This window comes from Enhydra lutris, unplaced genomic scaffold (genome assembly GCF_002288905.1).
Source record: "Enhydra lutris kenyoni isolate GAN:26980312 unplaced genomic scaffold, ASM228890v2 scaffoldscaffold29, whole genome shotgun sequence".
In the NCBI taxonomy this organism is placed as follows: Eukaryota; Metazoa; Chordata; class Mammalia; order Carnivora; family Mustelidae; genus Enhydra; species Enhydra lutris.
Genome location: NW_019154113.1, coordinates 4,349,119 through 4,367,852, shown reverse-complemented (window position 1 = coordinate 4,367,852; position 18,734 = coordinate 4,349,119). Strand labels below are relative to the sequence as shown.

Sequence of the window (18,734 nt, the reverse complement as noted above, 5' to 3'; positions counted from 1 at the left end):
TCAAGTAAAGAGCCATAATGTTTAGTTACTCTTAAATGAGGGACAGCCCTATGTCCCCGTACGCAGGATTGGGGAGATACACTCAGGAACAGAGGGAAATGATAATGCAAGTGGTGTAAAATGTTAACAGGTTAATCTGAGCATAAGGTGTACAGATGTGCTTTGTGCTATTTTGTTTTTCCATAAAATTAAAATTATTTCCAAATAAAGTTTTTTAAAGCCATATATTAATAACCAACAATAAAAATCAAAACAAGCTTAGAAATGAATCTGGATTTTGATTTTAACAGGTGTTTCTCGCGAGTCATTTTAATTAAGTAAGTGTAATCCCAAGGCATTATTTCAAACTTGCAAAAAAAAAAAAAAAAAAAAACAGTACCAGTACACCCTCTATCTAGATTTGTAAGAGCTAAATAAGCACCTTCTGAGACCCAAAGCTTAACGTAATCGTCTTTAACGTAAGACTCCACCTCAGTCATTTCTCATAATGTGAGCCTTGATGGAGAAACTACATTTACAGGAAGTTTAATAAAAGTTCTCATCCACATGAGGGATTATTCTCACCTGAGTGGTGAACACAATGATAAATCCTAATAATGACTTACGTTAAGGGGACTTAAGGCACTACCAAAAAAGCAAAAAGAAACTTAAGGTCTAATAAAATGGTACATGTGCCCACAAATATAATTCTTAAAAATGAAAAAGATGAAGAACTGCACACAAAACACAAAACTTTCAATCTGCAGAAAAATATGTAGAAGACAATTCCTGCCACGCAAGGAAGAGAAGGCTTTCTTACACAAGGCACAGAAAACACAAACCATACAGGAAAAGAAAGAAACTAGACTACACTTAAAATTCACAATTTGCATGCTGAGTATCACATTTAAAGTGAAAAGACAAGCCACATTCTGGGAGAAGATAATCTCCCATAAAAGGAGCTCACAGAAGGGCAGTACCTAGGAAAAGCTCTGTCATCATCAGACACTTAAACACAAGAAAAGCAGCAGGGACACCACCCCCACACTGCCCACAGGCCTCCACATTCCACTCCTCGGGGATCCTAGGCAGGGATGGGCAACCACCCAGGGAGGGAGCTTCCTCCTCCACCAGATCCCTTTGCAGGTGCTTCTGGTCGAAGAGGTAGCTCCCAGCATCCAGAAGGGAAAATTTCCAGCATCCCAACTTCGGGCCCGAGAGAATTTTGGTTCTTACAAGATAATGGGGGAAAAAAGTGCTGAAACTATCTCCCAATCCCTGCAGCCCCCCTACGACGATACTTTCTAATGTCTTGGCACTAATGCTAGGTCAGAATTCTTGATAAGGTACTGGCTCTGCGGCTGTCTATCTAGCAGCATGTAAGATACAATAGCACTACAACACTAAGACAGATATTTTTTAAAATTCTCTCTCAAAAGTAGGCCTATCCTCCACAATTCCAGCAGGAAGGCTAGCTTCTCAGAGATCAGGAATAGCATAAAACATCCCAAAATACACAAGGCACTACATGTTTTAACCATAATGAAACATGCTAAGGTTGTAACTACTAAATTAAGAATGGGGAAAACGCAGAAACACTGCCTTCTGTATTCTGCTGGAAACTGCAGGACATCCCTAAAGAGGCTTCCTCGCTGCAAAAATTCATGACCACAGCAACCTCCCCCCTAGATCCAGTGACCAATCCTCCCTGCATGCAAGGTTGGGAGGAGACCCATAAAGATCAGAGGTTTCACTCCAATCACAGTTGAGATTTAAAATGTATCTTTTATAATTAGAAATGAACATGAAAACTACTTCCTGTATTCTTGAAAATGTCCACTTCCCTAAGAGTTCAAGCGAAAGAAACAGTTATTAGGAAACCTTTAACAGCAAGTCTGGCGGGGAGCGGGGGGGGGAGACAAGTACGGGCAAGAATACTCTTTCGTCCCTCGAGCACTTTAGAAAATTAACTCATAACAAAAGCTAACAGTTTACATCAGAAAGTGTGTTTCTTTTTCTTGGGCAAAGGTCTACAAGTTCCCTCCGTTCCTCACAACTATGGGTAGTTTATCAATCTAAACACAACACAACCTAAATAATTTTTTCCACTCTGACTAATATCAGATCCTGTAACTGCAGGCAAGAGGTGCACATCTGCCAATAAAAACAGAAAAAAGTCAAAAGTGAAGTCATGTTCTCAAGAACATTTAAAGAGAAAACCTCTACAAGTAGACTTCCTACCAAAAATTGCACTTGTGTGTCAAGATAACTCCAAGACTGCCTACCAACTATTCGGAAGAGAACAACCATATTGCAAACTTCCAGGCCACAAATAACTGCCTAAAAAGTCAAGGTTTTAAATAAATGCAAAGTCAGATGCAATTGGCTTTTTTTTTTTTAATCGTTACTCATTTTTATGAATTCTAAACATGCTGAGTTTCAAAACTGTGTGGGTCAACATGACCAGAAAAGTCAGGCCTTCGGGAGAAGAGGGAAAGGAAACCTTGACACACTTAGAATCACACCGGCAGAATCAGCAGAAGTCAGATTAGATGAATGTTCTGGATAATCATGACAATATTGCTGTTACCTACAGTAAACTATATCATTTCTTTGGGCTCCAAATGCCATTATTTATTAACTAAGGTATCGGGTCAAAGAATAGAAAGTATGTCCTAAAAATGAAGGATAAAAGGTACAAAGAAGGAATTCAAATTTTAAAAACTTGGGTAAAAATATATAATACCTTCATACCAACTTCGAGCCTTAAAGAAGACATCATCACTCGTTTCCTAGCATTGGTTCAGAACTAATGATGAAATTAACAGATTTTTTTTTTTTTTCTGTTCTTACCTCATAAGACCAGACACACTGCACCCCCGCAAACCTCCGGACACATCTTCCCACCTCCACGTCCTCGTGAGTAGTGTACATTTCCCGGAGACACTTTCCAATGTGTGGTACCATTCTCCGGAGAACCTCCCGGCTCATGATCACACCGGGCCCCCCCATGCAGAAGTTCTCACCGGGTTCCAGGGCAAGTTTCCCCATTTCTTCCGTGGTGCCCAGTCCTGTCTGCCCGAGAAAGAGGGGCTCACTGCTATTCAAACTCCTCAGAAAATTCTCCAGACGGTCTCCTTTGATATACACGTCATCATCTGCTCTCATAAACCATTCATACTTGTCCAAGTAGTGGTCATGCATGTACTTGAGCATCATGAAAGACTTCTTCTGGGGTGGGTAGGAGTCGTCCACGCCCCGTAGTGGCACTATCGGGATTGGTATCGATGTGTCTGAACCCTCACTAGAGAAGAATTCGACTTTCCCAGGAATTGTCTTGGACCATGTTCTGGAATTAAAATAAGTATCAGTGAGAGAACAGTTTATTTCAAGCTTCTCATTTCCAGAAATTTACATATCTACTCATGCTGAATGACTGTGTGTTCAAAAGGAATGATAAAAAAACTACTTGATCTGTTTGCCTCCCCTTAACGGAAACCCAGGCTACAGGGTATTGCAAAGCCCAAATTCATTTTCAAAAGAATCCCAACAAAAAATAATGATGAAGTGTTCAAATATTTCCAGGATAACTAAGTTTTAGCTGTGTCTGAAAACCAAATTGGCAGGGCACCGAGGTCTAGATCTCCCTGTTAATTTTCTGATACTTATCAAGTCCCTACCCACAAACTTCTCCACTCCGTAAGATAATCAAAAATCAAATTCTTTTTTTTTTTCCTCTCTTCCCCTATGATCCTCTGGTTTTATTTCTTAAATTCCACATATGATAAAATCATTTGATAACCGTCTTTCTCTAATTGACTTTTTTTTCGCTTAGCTTAGCATAGTAAAATAAGAAGAAATCAGAGAGGAAGACAAACCATAAGAGACTCTTAACTATAGAAAACATACTGAGAGTTGCTGGAGAGGAGGTGGGGTAACTGGGTGATGGGCATTAAGGAGGGCACTTGATGCAATGAGCACTGGGTGTTATATACAATGGATGAATCCCTACACTCTACCTCCAAAACTAATAATACACTACATGTTAATTAAATTGAATTTAAGTAAAATTAAATTAAAAAAAAAATCAAATTCTTCATTCAACAAAGCTTCTTTGAAAGCACATCAAGTGTCAAGTCTGTGCAAAGCCAGGGTGAAGCACAGAGAGCAAGCAAAACACTGACGGCCAACTCACGGAGCTGTCATCAGGAGAGACAGACGTTCGTCAAGGCAGTCACACACCAGTGTGCTTACTGGCATGAATTAAAACCAGCACCCTGAAAGAAAGGTGCACAGCCATGAAGAGCATACAAAAAGAACACAAAGTAGATACACAGTGCACAGATCGCTTTCCCAAGACCCAAGTGAACATCAAGGATGAGAAACAGGCCCAGAAAGTGGCACGTGCGGACAGGGCAGGTTGCCGCGAGGGGAGCAGGGCCCCTAGAGCTGGGGCCCCTCAACAATACCAGCTACCGAAAGAATGGGGCAGACCAGACACAGATGAAAGCTGGGCTTCCCGCAGTCCTCAGGGGTGAAGGAGCCAGCTGAGGCCACCAGGAGAGAACTGCTGCAGCCACCCAGACATGGTGTCATCAGGGCTAACTGTTCCATCCACTGCAGAAGGAGAAAGTCAGGACTCCTGCTGCTGAACAACTGATTTAAGGCTACCATGTTACATCTGTCCCTGTGCCTTCTTTATACTAGAAGCAGTCCAGCTACAAAATACACTTACATAGACCACTTCTAGGAAAAACAGCACAATATGTGAATGAAGCAGTCAATGTAGCCCTAATGAGATCAAAAAAGGACCCCTCCCAGGTGACTGTCTCCCCAATATGTTTTTATTTTACTTATCTGTTCCACTTATATGTATTGTGGTGGTGAAAAGTGAACTTGACGGGTCAATGAAAACCACACATACCTTAAATGGAAAGTCCTAGGGAGAGAAATAGTCAAAAAAGGTACACACCAAACCTCTGGTGAAGGGGTACAGAAGTAGGGAAATGAGAGAGACGGGGGAAGGGATAAAGAGAACTTTCTTAATTCTGTATATCTCTAAATGGAGGAAAATTTTTATAAGCATAATATTACTTTTTTTGGAAAAATTTTTAACTGTGATAAAATATACGTAATTTGAAATTTACCATCTTAACCATTTTTTTAAGAATAATGTTCAGTGGAGCATTAAACACATCCCCATCATACTTCAACATCACCATCCTCTGCCTCCAGAACTTTTTCAGCTACAAAACTAAATTTCTAAAGCACAGTATTATTTTTGTAATTTTATAAACAATCTACAATGATGCACTTAAAAAGAAATTACTGGTTTTTAAATTCAATTCCTAACCCAAATTGTAAGGAGTACAAAATGACTTCAAACTTCTCTCATTCAAATAGAGGAAGAATTCAACGAACTTTTTGTCAAACATGCTTCTCAAAAAATCTAAGGACTACACATACATCGTTTTTCATTAAAACTAGGATTCAACTATAAGATGCACCACTGTTTTCGGTACCAATAACAAAGAAAAAAAGTGCCATTCTTAATCACATGATGCAACTGTAAAATGCATCCTGATTTCAGCGATGTTAAAATGTGGGGGCAGGGAAATGTACATCTCAGAATGATGTAAGACAGTAGCAGTAATGTTTTTCCCTTAATGCCTATGGATTTAAAATGGACCTATAGTCTTAGGCCATTTACAAAACTCTTTAACAAAGAATTCGGCATATATGGATTCTAGATGCTGTCACAGGGACTGACTGTACAGCATTTTCACGAATTTTCACATAAGCTCCTGAAAACTGAACGTGGCCGGAGCAAGGCAATTAATTAAAAAAGAAACCCACCCTTGCCATAAAGAGACAAGTCTCTTTCAAAAATGAGAATGAACTACAACCAAGACAGAATGTACAATACCCTGAAGACCCCCTTCTGACGTGGTATCTAGAGGGGAGACGGCTTCTCAACCCCAGGAACTTGGTGACAATGAAGATGTACTAAGAGGACCCCCAACCAGGTCAAGGAGCCCGATTCCTTCCTTCAGTAGAAATGATTTTTGTTTGGCAGTCACAACAATTCTTTGAAAAAGTAATTAATTTCAATAGTTGGCACATAAAAGAAGTCAATACACCCTGCTCACTTGCATGAAAAAAGAGACTTAAAGTGTCACTTTCCATAAGACACACACTACCATCTACTACGATCCCTACACACTGAAAAAGAGCCTGACTTACTCAAGCCACAACCAGAAAACAATTATTAAGAGGTAAAATTCACAGGCGTGATGGAGTTAAAATACACTACCATTCACAGTACTTCTGAAATCTAAGTTATAAACAGTCTGCATTATCTCATAATTGATTATACATGAATAGTGAATAAAATCAACCTAACTTTAGCTTCTACCCCATTGCTTCTGAACTACAATGTGATTAATAAAACAGACCAAGTTCGAAATGGTAAGTACAGAAGGAGCCAGCCCCAGAAGCCATTAAGATACTAAAGCACCACGACATTACTGGAGACATGGGGTGGGTAAGACAATGTCTGCCTCCAAAGGAACCACCTCCTCAAGAGACAACACACAGGTTCAGAGCGTGAGTTCTAGAATCAGGCTCCTGGGATGAGAGTCCTGGCTCCACTTTGGGATAAGCCACGGTGTGCCTCCCCTTCCTTGTCTGTAAGCTGGGGATAATAACACTACCTGCCTCATAGGGTTGCTGTGAGGGTTGGTGGATTCTTTGACCTAAAGCGCTCACACGTCCGCCCGGCACGCAGGAAGCATTATGTAAGTGCGACTTATTAGGGAAGCCAGGAGTGTGCAAATAAAGTAAGACAGTGAAAGAGAAAATGAAGGGCACAGGGGAGTGTGGGCTGAACATGCAGTGGTCGGTCACAGGACGATAACCAGTGTGCAGACATTATGGAATTCCACCCCTCACACTTCTGGCTAAAAACCTGACACTCGAGCGATCTAGGAGAATTCTGTTTTACTGTCAATCTTAGACAGCGTTAGGGTAGAAGCCACTGAGACTTCAACTTTTTAAAAGTGTTTTCACTTCTGAAACGCCAGAATCCTTCCTATTAGCCCGAGCATCAGAGTACCTTTGCATCTGGGCTCCTACCTGCTGCAGCACACAGGACGCGGACAGCAAGCGCCAGCCTCTCTCGAGAACCACCCTCGCTGAGGCGATTAACGCCTATACCGTGACTTGAAATCATGTAATTTGTCCAAGAAGAGAAACCAATTAATTTTAAAAACAGAGAATCTAACCTCAAACCATCCTTAAAAGCCTCTCTGCAGTTTTACGGTAACTCCACCCAATTATTATCTTTTCCTTTTTAGGTAACCCAGGGAAAAACCTCAGGCTGCCCTTTTCTGTTCTAAATGACTGGTGGTTGGAGAGAAATCTCTCAAAAAGTTTCTGTAAATCCTCCAAACTTTAGAAAGTATGATCTTTTCATTGAGGGTATCTTTGGCTTCAAGAGCTCGGGAAAGATCGAGTACTCTGGAACGGGAATCATGATTCACCATCCGGGGGGAGCTGCGGGGGGGGCGGGGTGCCTTAGTGATGGGAAAGAAGTAAAGGAGACACTGCTGAAGAAGCTGGCCCTCCTTCCAAGACAGAAACAGGTCAAGCTCCTTATTTTCATAAGCAAATGTCAACTTTGCCATCGACAAGTTTGTTACCGGGAGCAAAGAGTTCTCCCTTAATTGAAACCACAGAACATTTGCAGAGGCCCTTGCCAGCAAGTTCAATTTTCGATGCACGGATAACCAACTCTTGCTAAAGCACAGATACGACAACTGAAACTGGAGAGAGCCAAGTAAGCTATCATCTTTTCTTCTGGGCCTCTAAACACTATCCCTACACTGAGTCAAATCACAGTTAAGTGATGCAGCTGGACAATATTAGCTTCGCTAAGGAATGCCTTTGCTGACTCAGGACTTCATAGTCTCCCTTTCTGTTCGGTTATCATTTTAAGAAAAACTACATAAAATACATTTGTGTACAAAACTGCATCCACAAGCCGTGACTCCCGTCCTAAGTACACATTCATAATACATGGGTAAATTTAACAAGCAGGCAAGAGTACATCCCTGTGACGTGTGCTATTAAGTGAACAAAAGTACACATATAAAAATAAAATATTTTACAATTTTACCCCAGAGTGTTTACTGTGGTTATTTTTGGATGGAGGATCAGAAGACATTTAATTTTCTTCATATTTTCTACATTTTCTAAATTTTCTGCAACAAATAAGTATAGTTAGAGCTGGGGGGAAAAGTTTTTTGTTTTTTGTTTAAATCTGGAAAAAAACTTTAAGCTAAAAAGCATCCAAAGAAATGAAAAGATTTGACACCAGAAAATGCTACTTTTGTAATAAACATTTTTTTATTCTATACAATGGACAAAACCTAAAAGAAAAATGGAGTGAGATTGAGTACTTTCACATTTTTAAAATTTTAATAGCTAAAGTAATTTTTACAAGTAAAAAGGGGAGACCTTCTGTGATTTCCCCAAAAGGACAAGTAAATACATTGCCAGATAGTTATAGTGGTAAGTTTGAAAGGACTCATATGATCAAAACATCTCAGAATTTGGAGTCATGGAAGGGAGAACATCATTTTTTCCCCTTGTAGAACTGATAGATAATAGAAGTTAAAGGCATATGTTTATATTCTTCCCTATAACAGAAGAAATTTAATAACTTAACCAAAAAGAATATAGCATGAAAACAAGAGCAAGAAAATAAAGCCAAAGAAAAACAAAGGTAGTCAGAGCGGGGTACCAGTACGGGTACCAGGGACGGCGAAATCCTGGTAGGGGCTGCCTGCTCGGCTCTATGCCCGTGGGAAACAGGGAACCAACTGGAGTCCTCTGAAAAGATGCCACCCCAAAATTGAGGGAGCCCACGTGGTGAGACCAACTGCCATCACATGGTCTCTCTGTCTACTAATGGTGGGTCCCAACCAGCAGGCAACCAAGAGATGTTGCAGGACTCTGTCCCACTGCTCAGGGTTAAGTAAGAGGGATATTCCAGACACTAAGACCTGACAGAAACTTGTCCCGCAGGGTCCAGGGGAGGGAAAGAAGGGCACAGGTAGTGAGTGTCCTTATAGGAAGCACAAGTTTGATGGAGCAGCAGTCTGAGCTCACCCTCCCAAAAAAGTACATGGAGGACAATTCTTTGCTGCCAGGCAGAGCAGCCATGCCCTTGAACTTGATCAGGCCTTGGGAAAACTCAGAGGTCTTCCAAAGCTACCAAGTGATAACTCAAGGCCTCTCCTGGAGCTGAAGGAATGCCCTCGGGCCGGATGCTGTAAGCATTACTCAGTCCATTATCTCTGTCCTGTGTTGGTATGAGGATGGAGCATACTGAGCTGGTTTCTCTTCCTCTTATGTGGTTTCCGGATACATGGCTTCCTCTTTTAAAGTCTCTAACTGCCTTACTGCGTAAACTTATGACGTGAGCAATCTCAATTCTTTTGGAAGTAGGTGGGGAAAGAGAACAGAAATCATAAAACAGTGGGAAAAAATTTTTTTAAGACAAATCAAATTATACTCTTTACCATTAATCCTAAAAAGTGGACCTAAGGTGAAAAGAAGCATTAAGACTTTTTTTTTCCTCCTGCCAGGTGGATTACAGCTTCCCACCTCAACAATGGCCTGGGCACTAGCCCAGGAGGCAGTTCCAAGATATTAAGGGCTACCAGCAACCCGTCCTTTGAGCCCAGGTTCACGGCAAACAATGGAAATACTCAACAGCACAGACCACAAAAACGCCCTCTTTGAAACCTAGGAATTAAAATTCAGAGTGTTAATAATAGAAGGCGAATTCTGATCTCATGATACATTTCCAAAGTTTCAAATGTTAGAGAGCGACCTTAGATGGTTTGTTTTGCCACCGGACATTTAAAAGTGTAAATATGCAACTAATTCTTAATCATGCATGAAGAAAATTCATTTCAAATTTAATTCTAAGCAAACAAAGCCACACAAAAAATAGCAGCAACAAAGAGTGTTCTTTAACACAAACAATAAAACCACCCTGAACCCACTTTGGCCGACCGCTTTTGCAAGTCAGTCTCCCTGTGCCAAGGCACTTCCTGGTATCAACCCACTGAACAGCAGCCCACAGCCACCCTTCAGCCAAGCAGTCACCTGGTGCAGGGCACTGCGCTGCGGGCATGAGAAACTCAGCCTGTGACAATTCTATGCAGTGTGCGGTACCGTTACCGATATTTCACAGATGAGGAGACTGGGGCACAAGGCTAGGTAAGTAATTTCCCGAGATCATAGAGCTAATAAATGTTGAAGCCAGAACTCAAAGGGGGTCTGATTCCAAAGCCTCGGCTGCCGCCTTCATCCCACACTTTTTTCCCAGGTTATCACCCACGTTTCCTTTACAGTCCCTCCTCCATTGAGAAGGCTGAGAAAACAATCATCCCAGAAAAGGAGGGCAACCTTACACCCACTTTAGCCACTTCCACTGCGTCTGCCTGGCAGAAACCTGTCCATTGAGGACACCTCTTCAGAGTCTAAGCTGGATTAGTTGAAGGTCAGTCAGAAGACTCTACTCTGAAGGTAGCTTCTGAAAGCCTCATTCCGTTTGGGTCCCTTCACTACTGTAAATCCTGCCAGATCACTTTCCAGCAGTAGGCTGGAAACACACAGAAGAAAATCCCAACACAAAAGCAGCCCTCACACCTAGGCTCAACTTACAAAGCAATTGTTTTAACGCCATGGACAAATATATTTTCAACAATCCTCAGGTGTTGGGTTTGCAAACCCAGGGTCGACACCAAATCAGCAGAATACACCTTAAAAAAAAAAACCCACAAAACTTTTTATTTATTTATTTGGATGGGGGGGAGGGGGAACCATTCGCAGGGGAGGGCAAAGGGAGAGGAAGAAGCAGGCTCCACACAGGCAGGGCTCGATCCCAGGACCCCAGGATCATGACCTGAGCCAAAGGCATATGCTTAACTAACTGAGCCACCCAGAAGCCCCTACACCTTCTTCTTTTTAATCATCCGCAAACCAAGGTACTTGGTTACAGAACAAATACCACAGCTACAGAGGTTTTAGAAATGACGCCGAGTTAAGATGAGTAGATGGGAGAGCTTCATTACTTTTAAATCGTAACTAAATTTCTTGTTCCCCCAATTCCATCCACATGCAGGACAGATGGAGACACTGAATATTTACATTCGTGTGTGGAAGCCAGGGCCCTCACATTAAAAATTCTGTCACCTGATTCTCCCAAGCACTACCTGGAATTGTGAAGTTATGGAACTAAGGTAAATACAGTTACAGTATCCGAATACTTTATCGGGACAGGATTAACTGCTACTTACTGAAACCAGAATGATCTCGGACCCAAGCCCAGGGCACCACCTGTGCCCAGCACCGCTGCAGGCACCTACCTACAATACAACACACTCAAAACTGCACTTCCATTCCCTTCCAAGAGCTGTCCTCTCCTCCTCCTTTTTTTCTTTTTTATGCTCTAGTTCTGTAGCTTTACTACAAAATAAGTGTTCACTGCAGAAAAACTCAAAAGAAAAGGGCCAAGAAGAATATGAAAAATCACTGAGTATTACTGTGTATACATTCTGTCACATTTTCTTTTCTATACTACACATACAGATTATTTTGATTTTAAACAAGAGTGGCTTCATACCCAGAATATAATTTTATACCCTAGTCTTGCTTAATTTAAATATATTCTGAATCTCTCTTCATTTCAGTAAATTCATATTTCAGCCACATCATTTTTTGTGGCTAGAGAAGCGGACCACAATATGGATAAATCAGCAAAATCAATTATGGTCCACAGTTCCTAATGCAGGACACCAAAGACACTTGAAATTTCCGGGCGCCTGGGTGGCTCAGTCATTAAGTGTCTGCCTTCGGCTCAGGTCATGATCCAGGGTCCTGGGATAGAGCCCCACATCAGGCTCCCTGTCAGCAGGAAGCCTGCTTCGCCCTCTCCCACTCCCCTGCTTGTGTTCCCTCTTTCCCTGTGTCTTTGTCAGATATATAAATAAAATCTTTAGAAAAAAGAAAAGAAAAAAAGAAATTTCCACTCCATACATATATCTTTGAGCATATCTTTAAATCCCTTTGAAAAATTCTAGAGGAAATGCTAAATTTCAGATCCCAGCCTCAAAATGTACAATCCCCTCGTTCCTTCACCACTTCCTGCTCTTCCACATTTCCAGGAATCTGTTGTCTCTGCCTTAAAAACTCCTTCAAGACTAAGTGAGGGAAAGGGGGCAGGAGTGTGTGGGCAAGGCCCTTCCTGATCCCCTTCATAATCAGTGCAGGCCTCTTTGTCCTGTGTCCCCACAGCAGTTAAGGTCCAGGCACCCTGTAGGCCCTCCTCATCAGTATTACCATTTCTTTCCCTCCCTAGAAGACACACCCTGCCAGGGTAGAATTATTAATCTGTTTTCAATACAGAGCAGCTTAATGAAGGGACAAGGGAAGTGAAACTAGCCATGTGATGAATACACAACCGTGTATAAACTTCTGCTGACAACCACAGCTACCCTTGCAATATTCTAACTATTTGAGGCACCAAGATCTGGAACCATGATATGAAAAGCTAAACTCACGTTCAGGACTGCACAGTCCTCCAGTCACCTTAGACAGGTAATTCACAATGTGAAAGGGGCTGTGCTCCAAAAGTTCATTTACAGGTCAGTTATCTGGATTACAGAAGGCAGTGAGTTTTTGCCAAACTGAATTCTAGCTGAGAAAGTATTACTCTAAACTGTTTCAAGATAAGCATGGTTTACTGAGTTCAAGAGTAAGAAAAGGGACTCTGAGGTTCGCTCATTAAGGTTGGTAAAAGAACAGTGTGCCTTCACTGAAAGCATTCGGAAGAGGCCATTAACTACTACAACATTTTGCAACAAGATTCCTATAGCTACAGCTAGTGTTTCTCAAACTTTCTTCCCACAGTTCCCTACAGACTGATGCTAATCTTTAATGGTGCCCTTTACCACTCCCAGGGCAAAGAAGGGAAACCATCCACCGCTTTCCTCTGAGAAAGTAGAGAAAGAACAAAACGGTTCCCCACCTTCAGCCCAGGGGAGGTAAAAACCAAGAGAAATATAAGGTGTTGGATTAGCTTAGAGTTCTGGGCAAAAGAAAGGACTAAAAAGCAAAGTATGCATGTTTTCTCTTTTTTATCAAACCATTAATTAAAAAGAAAATCCAAATGGTATCAAAACTCTCCCGGCAAGAACAGGTAAGTGTAGCCAAGAAATGTTTGAAACAGAAGAGGAACAAAGAGGAACCTGTCTACCGGATATTAAAAAATTATTCGACTTCCAATAATTTCAAAGGGTGGTACTGGCATAAGAACAGAGGGAAAGATCACTGGAACAGAGTAAGAAGTCCAAAACATACCCAGGAATTTTGAGTATGATGAAGATGGCATTTCATACTGGTAGGGAAAAGGGAGCTTATTAAACAGATGTACTGTTTGCGGGGAAAATGAGATTGAGATGATTTCTACCCTTTCTAGAATCAGGAAAAAAAAATATATTGCTTTTTAAATCTCTCCAGGAGGGCACCTGGGTGGCTCAGATGGTTGAGTGTCTGCCTTCACCTCAGGTCATGTTCTCCAGGTCCTGGAATGGAGCCCCACATCGGGCTCCCAGGTTGGCGGGGAGCCTGCTTCTCCCTCTCCTCTGCTTTTCCCCATGCTTGTGATCTCTCTGTCTCTGTCTCTCCCTCTCAAATGATTAAATAAAATCTTAAAAAAAAAAAAATCTCTCCAGAGATTTTTTTGAGCTTGGGACAGGGAAGGGTGGGGGGAACCCCAAAATCAGAAAAGTAAAAACTGAACTACATGAATTTCTATCAAACTAAGAACAAAGGAAAAAATATGGAAATAATATGAACTGTAGCTAGTAACAAAAGACACAAGGAACACAGGGGAGCTAATGATCTGTTACTACCTGGCACAGTACATCCCTCCAGAGGAATCAGGTACCATTCTGAAGTGAAATGACCGAGAATACAAATACTCTGTAGATGAGTCCAGACAACTTTCCTGATGCATTTGCAGAACCCCAGCAACCCAGAGGCCTCTGGCCAGCTTAACTCTGAACAGCTTCAGAGCTCCAGCACCATAGCCACCTCAGATGTCAATCTTTTCTCAATCTCTTCATAAATTCTCTGCATTTACAAAGCTAAGGATACATCCACCTGCATGTCTAAGGGCCTTCTTCAAACTTTTCCTGTGCAAAACCAGACCTGTTGACCCACCTCCTTACCCAGCTCAGTAATACAACAACTCACACTTGTCTTTCAAGGTAAGACCCTGGAAGGCACTATTGATGCCTCACTACTCAACCCGCGTTTAGTCAGCACATCCGAGCTCTGCTCCAGCAGATCCCCTGGAATTCTCTACATCTTTCCATGACCACAGCCACCACAGCCGCCCCCTGCCACCCCCACCTCCAGCCAGACCACCTCCTAAAATCTCCCTGCTTCTCTACAATCCGATCTCCACACAATGGGCAGAATTAACTTTTAGAACATAATGCCATCACCTCCCTTTCCTGTCTAAACCCTCCAAAGGCTTTCTAATTCACCTAGGAAAAATTCCAGGAGACCAGACATTATCAGGCCTCGTCTGCTTTCTTTTATTTCCCTTCTTTTATTCCCTTCCAAGGTGGTTGCTGTCTGTAACCTATTAGCTCTTCCCTCTGCTCCCCTGCTCCTCAGTGATACTCACACAACCAGTTCCTCACCACCAGACTGCAGCCCAAATCCTAAGTTCTCTAGATACCACCCCACCCTTTCCTTACGGTTTTATTTTCTCCATAGTGCCCATCATTAACTCTTTCAGCATCTTGGTTCCCACTAAAATCGAAGTGCCACGAGAACAAGCATCTTCACCATTGTGTCCTCGACAGAGCCTCGACCCAGAGGACCCATGTATGTATTTGTTGAATAAAGGGATGAATCTTAAGTGTAACTGAGTACTTTTATGAACCAGGATCACTCCTATGAACTTAACAGCTATGGTGTCTGCTCAGGGCCTATGGAAGAAACTAGCCCTGGTCAGACTCTGATCAGCTACACTTTGTTTGTTGTGCCTGGTTTTTAAAAGCTGTTTCTTGGGGCACCTGGGTGGCTCAGTAGGTAAGCCTTTGCCTACGGCTCAGGTCACGATCCCAGGGTCCTGGGATCAAGCCCCGAAGGAGACTCCCTGCTCAGTGGGCTCCCTTCTCAGCAGGAAGCCTGCTTCTCTCTCTCTCTCTCCCTGCTGCTTGTGTTCCGTCTCTGGCTGTCTCTCTCTGTCAAATAAATAAATAAAATCTATATATATATTTAAAAAAGCTGTTTCTTGCATGCTATCAGCTGCTGCTGCTCTGCTAACATTCCTTGGTGGCCCTTGTCCCCAATTCAAGCATTTGGCAGGTCGAGAAAGTACAAGTCTGTAACGATGGGGCTGTTCCATCATTAAAATGCACTAACTTCAGTGCAGACAGGCATAGCTCATTGAATTTCCCGAAGGCTTTAGATTTCCCTTCTGGACCTCGAACAATTACTAGTAGCCAGACCTAAATTCTGACATTTTCAGTACCTTAGCATAAGATTTCTAAAAATGCCAGCATCTCCTTACATCCATAAAGCCAAACTAATTTTCTTTGAAAAGAAAAAAAAAATTGGACTAAAAAAATTCAAATTTTTCTAAAGGTATAAAATGAATTTGCCTCTTAGGAGAGAAGTTAAAACTGAGCACACCCAGTGCCAAACTGCAGTTCTACCTGTTAAGATTCAAACCGACTTTTATGCCAAACGGCGTGCAACTTCCATTTTAAGAGCTGAGTGTGGAGTTTCGGCCTGGGCTGCAAAGCACAGCAGAGCCATAATCATAAGTTACACACTGTAACCTCCATCCCAATTCAGGCCTTCCCCCAAAGTTCCTTAAGACTAAAACCGTATTGTGCCATCTCCTGCAAATGGCCTAAACAGAGGCTTGAGGCAGAGGATCTTAACAGGAAAGCTAAGTCCACCCCCAAGCTTCAAATAATGGGACTTTTTGAGATCAAAAGATGAAAGAACTGCAGGAAAGCTGACAGATGCCTGGGTAGGATACACTGTTTCCTCATAAGGGTTTTCCCTTTATCAGAAAGGCAGAGTTGTCACAAAGGAGGAAGAACTGGGGCCAGATGGCAAATTGTGTTTCTACTTTCCATTAAGTGTCCAAAAGAAAATAAACAATGAGATAAAAATCCTACATCCAAAAAAGATGAGGTAGGAGGGCTGCCTGGGTGGCTCAGTGGGTTAGGCCTCTGCCTTCAGCTCAGGTCCTGATCTCAGGGTTCTGGGATCGAGTCCTACATCCGGCTCTCTGCTAGGTGGGGAGCCTGCCTCCTCCTCCTCCTCTCTCTCTCTCTCTCTCTCTCTCTACGTCAAATAAATAAAATCTTAAAAAAAAAAAAAAAAAAAAAAGATGAGGTAGGAGACTTGGAAAAGGAGACCAAAAGTCAGAGTGTCAAGCATGGGCTTAGGGAAAAGATCATCTCCAAGTGTAGAAGAGTAGGTCCAGTTTGCGTTACATTTTCTGAGTACTGCTGGTGTACCAGGACCCCTACTGGTTTGTCTAAACTGACTCTGAATCCATGAAAATATATCTGTTGGGTGGGCAATATAGTATTTGTCCAAACTACTTTGATAATCGTCTCCAGAGTTGCAAGTTCGCAGGGCTTGTCACCCAATGGCAGTCATGTGGGCTTACATTTCAAAACCATTCTCTGAACAATTTATACAGCCCATCCCTGATTTCAGATGTAGCCATTTCTCTTGGCAAAAAGAACCATCTGCATAAAATTCCAAGTAATTCATGGGAAATCTGGGAGTAAATCTTCACCTGGGGATTCCTAAATCACTAACACAGTCCAATTTTATACTAAGTGACTACATTCAAAGGTTTTTCAGGCACTCAGTATCCTTCCCGGCAGAACCTAGGCTCTGGACTTAAATAAGATCCTCGCAGAAAGATGCAGGAATGGGGAGTCAATGCACTGAGAGTGCTGACATTCTCCATTGCTCTTTCGTCTTCTTTTTCAATCTTGTACTTCTTCCCTTAGAGGAATAAAGATCCATATCTGTTTTTCCCTTCATATCTAATGCCTGCACATTTAGACCAGGACTAAATTTAAAAGCCAAAGTTTCAAAGATATTGGTTATAAATTAAGAACCAATAGCAACTGGGTGGCTCAGTGGGTTAAAGCCTCTGCCTTCAGCTCAGGTCATGATCTCAGGGTCCTGGGATCGAGCCCTGCATCCGGCTCTCTGCTCAGCAGGTAGCCTGCTTCCTCCTCTCTCTCTGCCTGCCTCTCCACCTACTTGTGATCTCTGTCAAATAAAAAAATAAAATCTTTAAAAAAAAAAAAAAAAAAGAACCAACAGCAACCAGCTTGGCCTTGCTCAGCACTGACAGCTCTAAAGTTCCTTCTCAGAGGACCCCCCTGCGTTGGTTTGTTCTGTGGCTGGATGAATCCCAAATCTTCTCCACATGGAGAACATTTCTGTACTTCACACATACAAGGTTCCATTAAATCCCTTTACTGGATCCACACCCTTCTCCTACCTCAAATCCACTCCAACACAAATCTGCCATTCCAAAATCATCGCCCTTCTAAAGGTTACTTTGGTTAATCCCTCTGTTAATCCTGAACATGATTCCAGTCACTTTTATGACTCTTATGGCCAACGAGGACCCAGATACTGGATAACACACACACATCCCTAAACGGAGATAGTTAAGCCTGAATCTACCAAGGGCCAAGAACTACTTTTCCCAAGGTTCTCTTTCCATTAACTCAACAGACTGGCGGGATGGAGTGTGTAGCAGGCAGCCCCTTGATATCTACAAGTATGCTACGGAAGGGCTCTAACCACATTAACTTACCTCCCCTCTCGCTCTGCAAGAGCAAAGGTACCTATTTCAAAGAATCAAACGATAACCATCACTGCCACTACTATCACAGATACTGTGTGCTAAGAGCTTTCCCAACAACCTTTTGAGGGAGGTATGTTCAGTCAGACCTATTTAACAAAGAAGGCGCCTTGGACGTAGAAAGCTGAAGTGCCTTACACAAAGTCAGGCTGAGGACCACACCCACGGGAGCCAACCTGGTCCACCTAACCCAAAGCCCATACTCTTGGGCGTCGCATTCACCATCCCGCCTCTGACCTCTGCTTCCAATGTCGGACATCCATAGCCCAAGGGGCACCCCGATCCCACAGGAACCCCGGGAGCTTGGGGTCTGGAAAGCAGGAAGAGACTCAAGTCAAGGGAGTACCGGCAGGGCCGCCCACCGGGATGCTGAATACAGGAGTCGGAGTCCAGGCAGCAAGGACTCACTCACCTGTAGGCGGCCACGGCGCGGGTCTGCAGGTATTTCTGGGCGGTCATGACTCCCACGAAGAGAAAGTTCCTGTCGCGCGGGCCGCCATCCGAGGCCGGGCCGTGAGGCCAGAGCTGCGCCCCGCGCGCATCGCCGCGCGCCCCGCCGGCCTGGGAAGCCGCCGCCGCCGCCTGCCCTGGCCGGCAGCCCTCGGGGCTGGCTCGGCGCCGCGGGCCCGCTCGCTTCAGCTCAGAGGCGCGGGGCAGAACGAGCCGCGAGGCCAGCACGAAGCCCAGCACGAGCCCGAGCAGCACGCTGAGCCAGGCGCGCCGGCCGCGCGCGGCCATGCCCGTGCCG

The 18,734-nt window shown here is 43.1% G+C and overlaps 1 protein-coding gene across 1 annotated transcript in view; it reads right to left on the bottom strand.

The window, feature by feature from the left end:
• The window catches only part of LOC111152674 (chondroitin sulfate synthase 1), a 69,494-nt gene extending 50,768 nt beyond the window's left edge, over positions 1-18,726 (bottom strand). The window contains exons 1-2 of the mRNA XM_022511234.1: positions 18,399-18,726; positions 2,833-3,328 (exon numbers count right to left, since the gene is read on the bottom strand). Of these exons, the coding sequence (XP_022366942.1) occupies positions 2,833-3,328; positions 18,399-18,724 (822 nt within the window). The 5' untranslated portion in view covers positions 18,725-18,726. The remainder of the gene's footprint in view (positions 1-2,832; positions 3,329-18,398) is intronic.
• Positions 18,727-18,734: the final 8 nt, after the last annotated feature.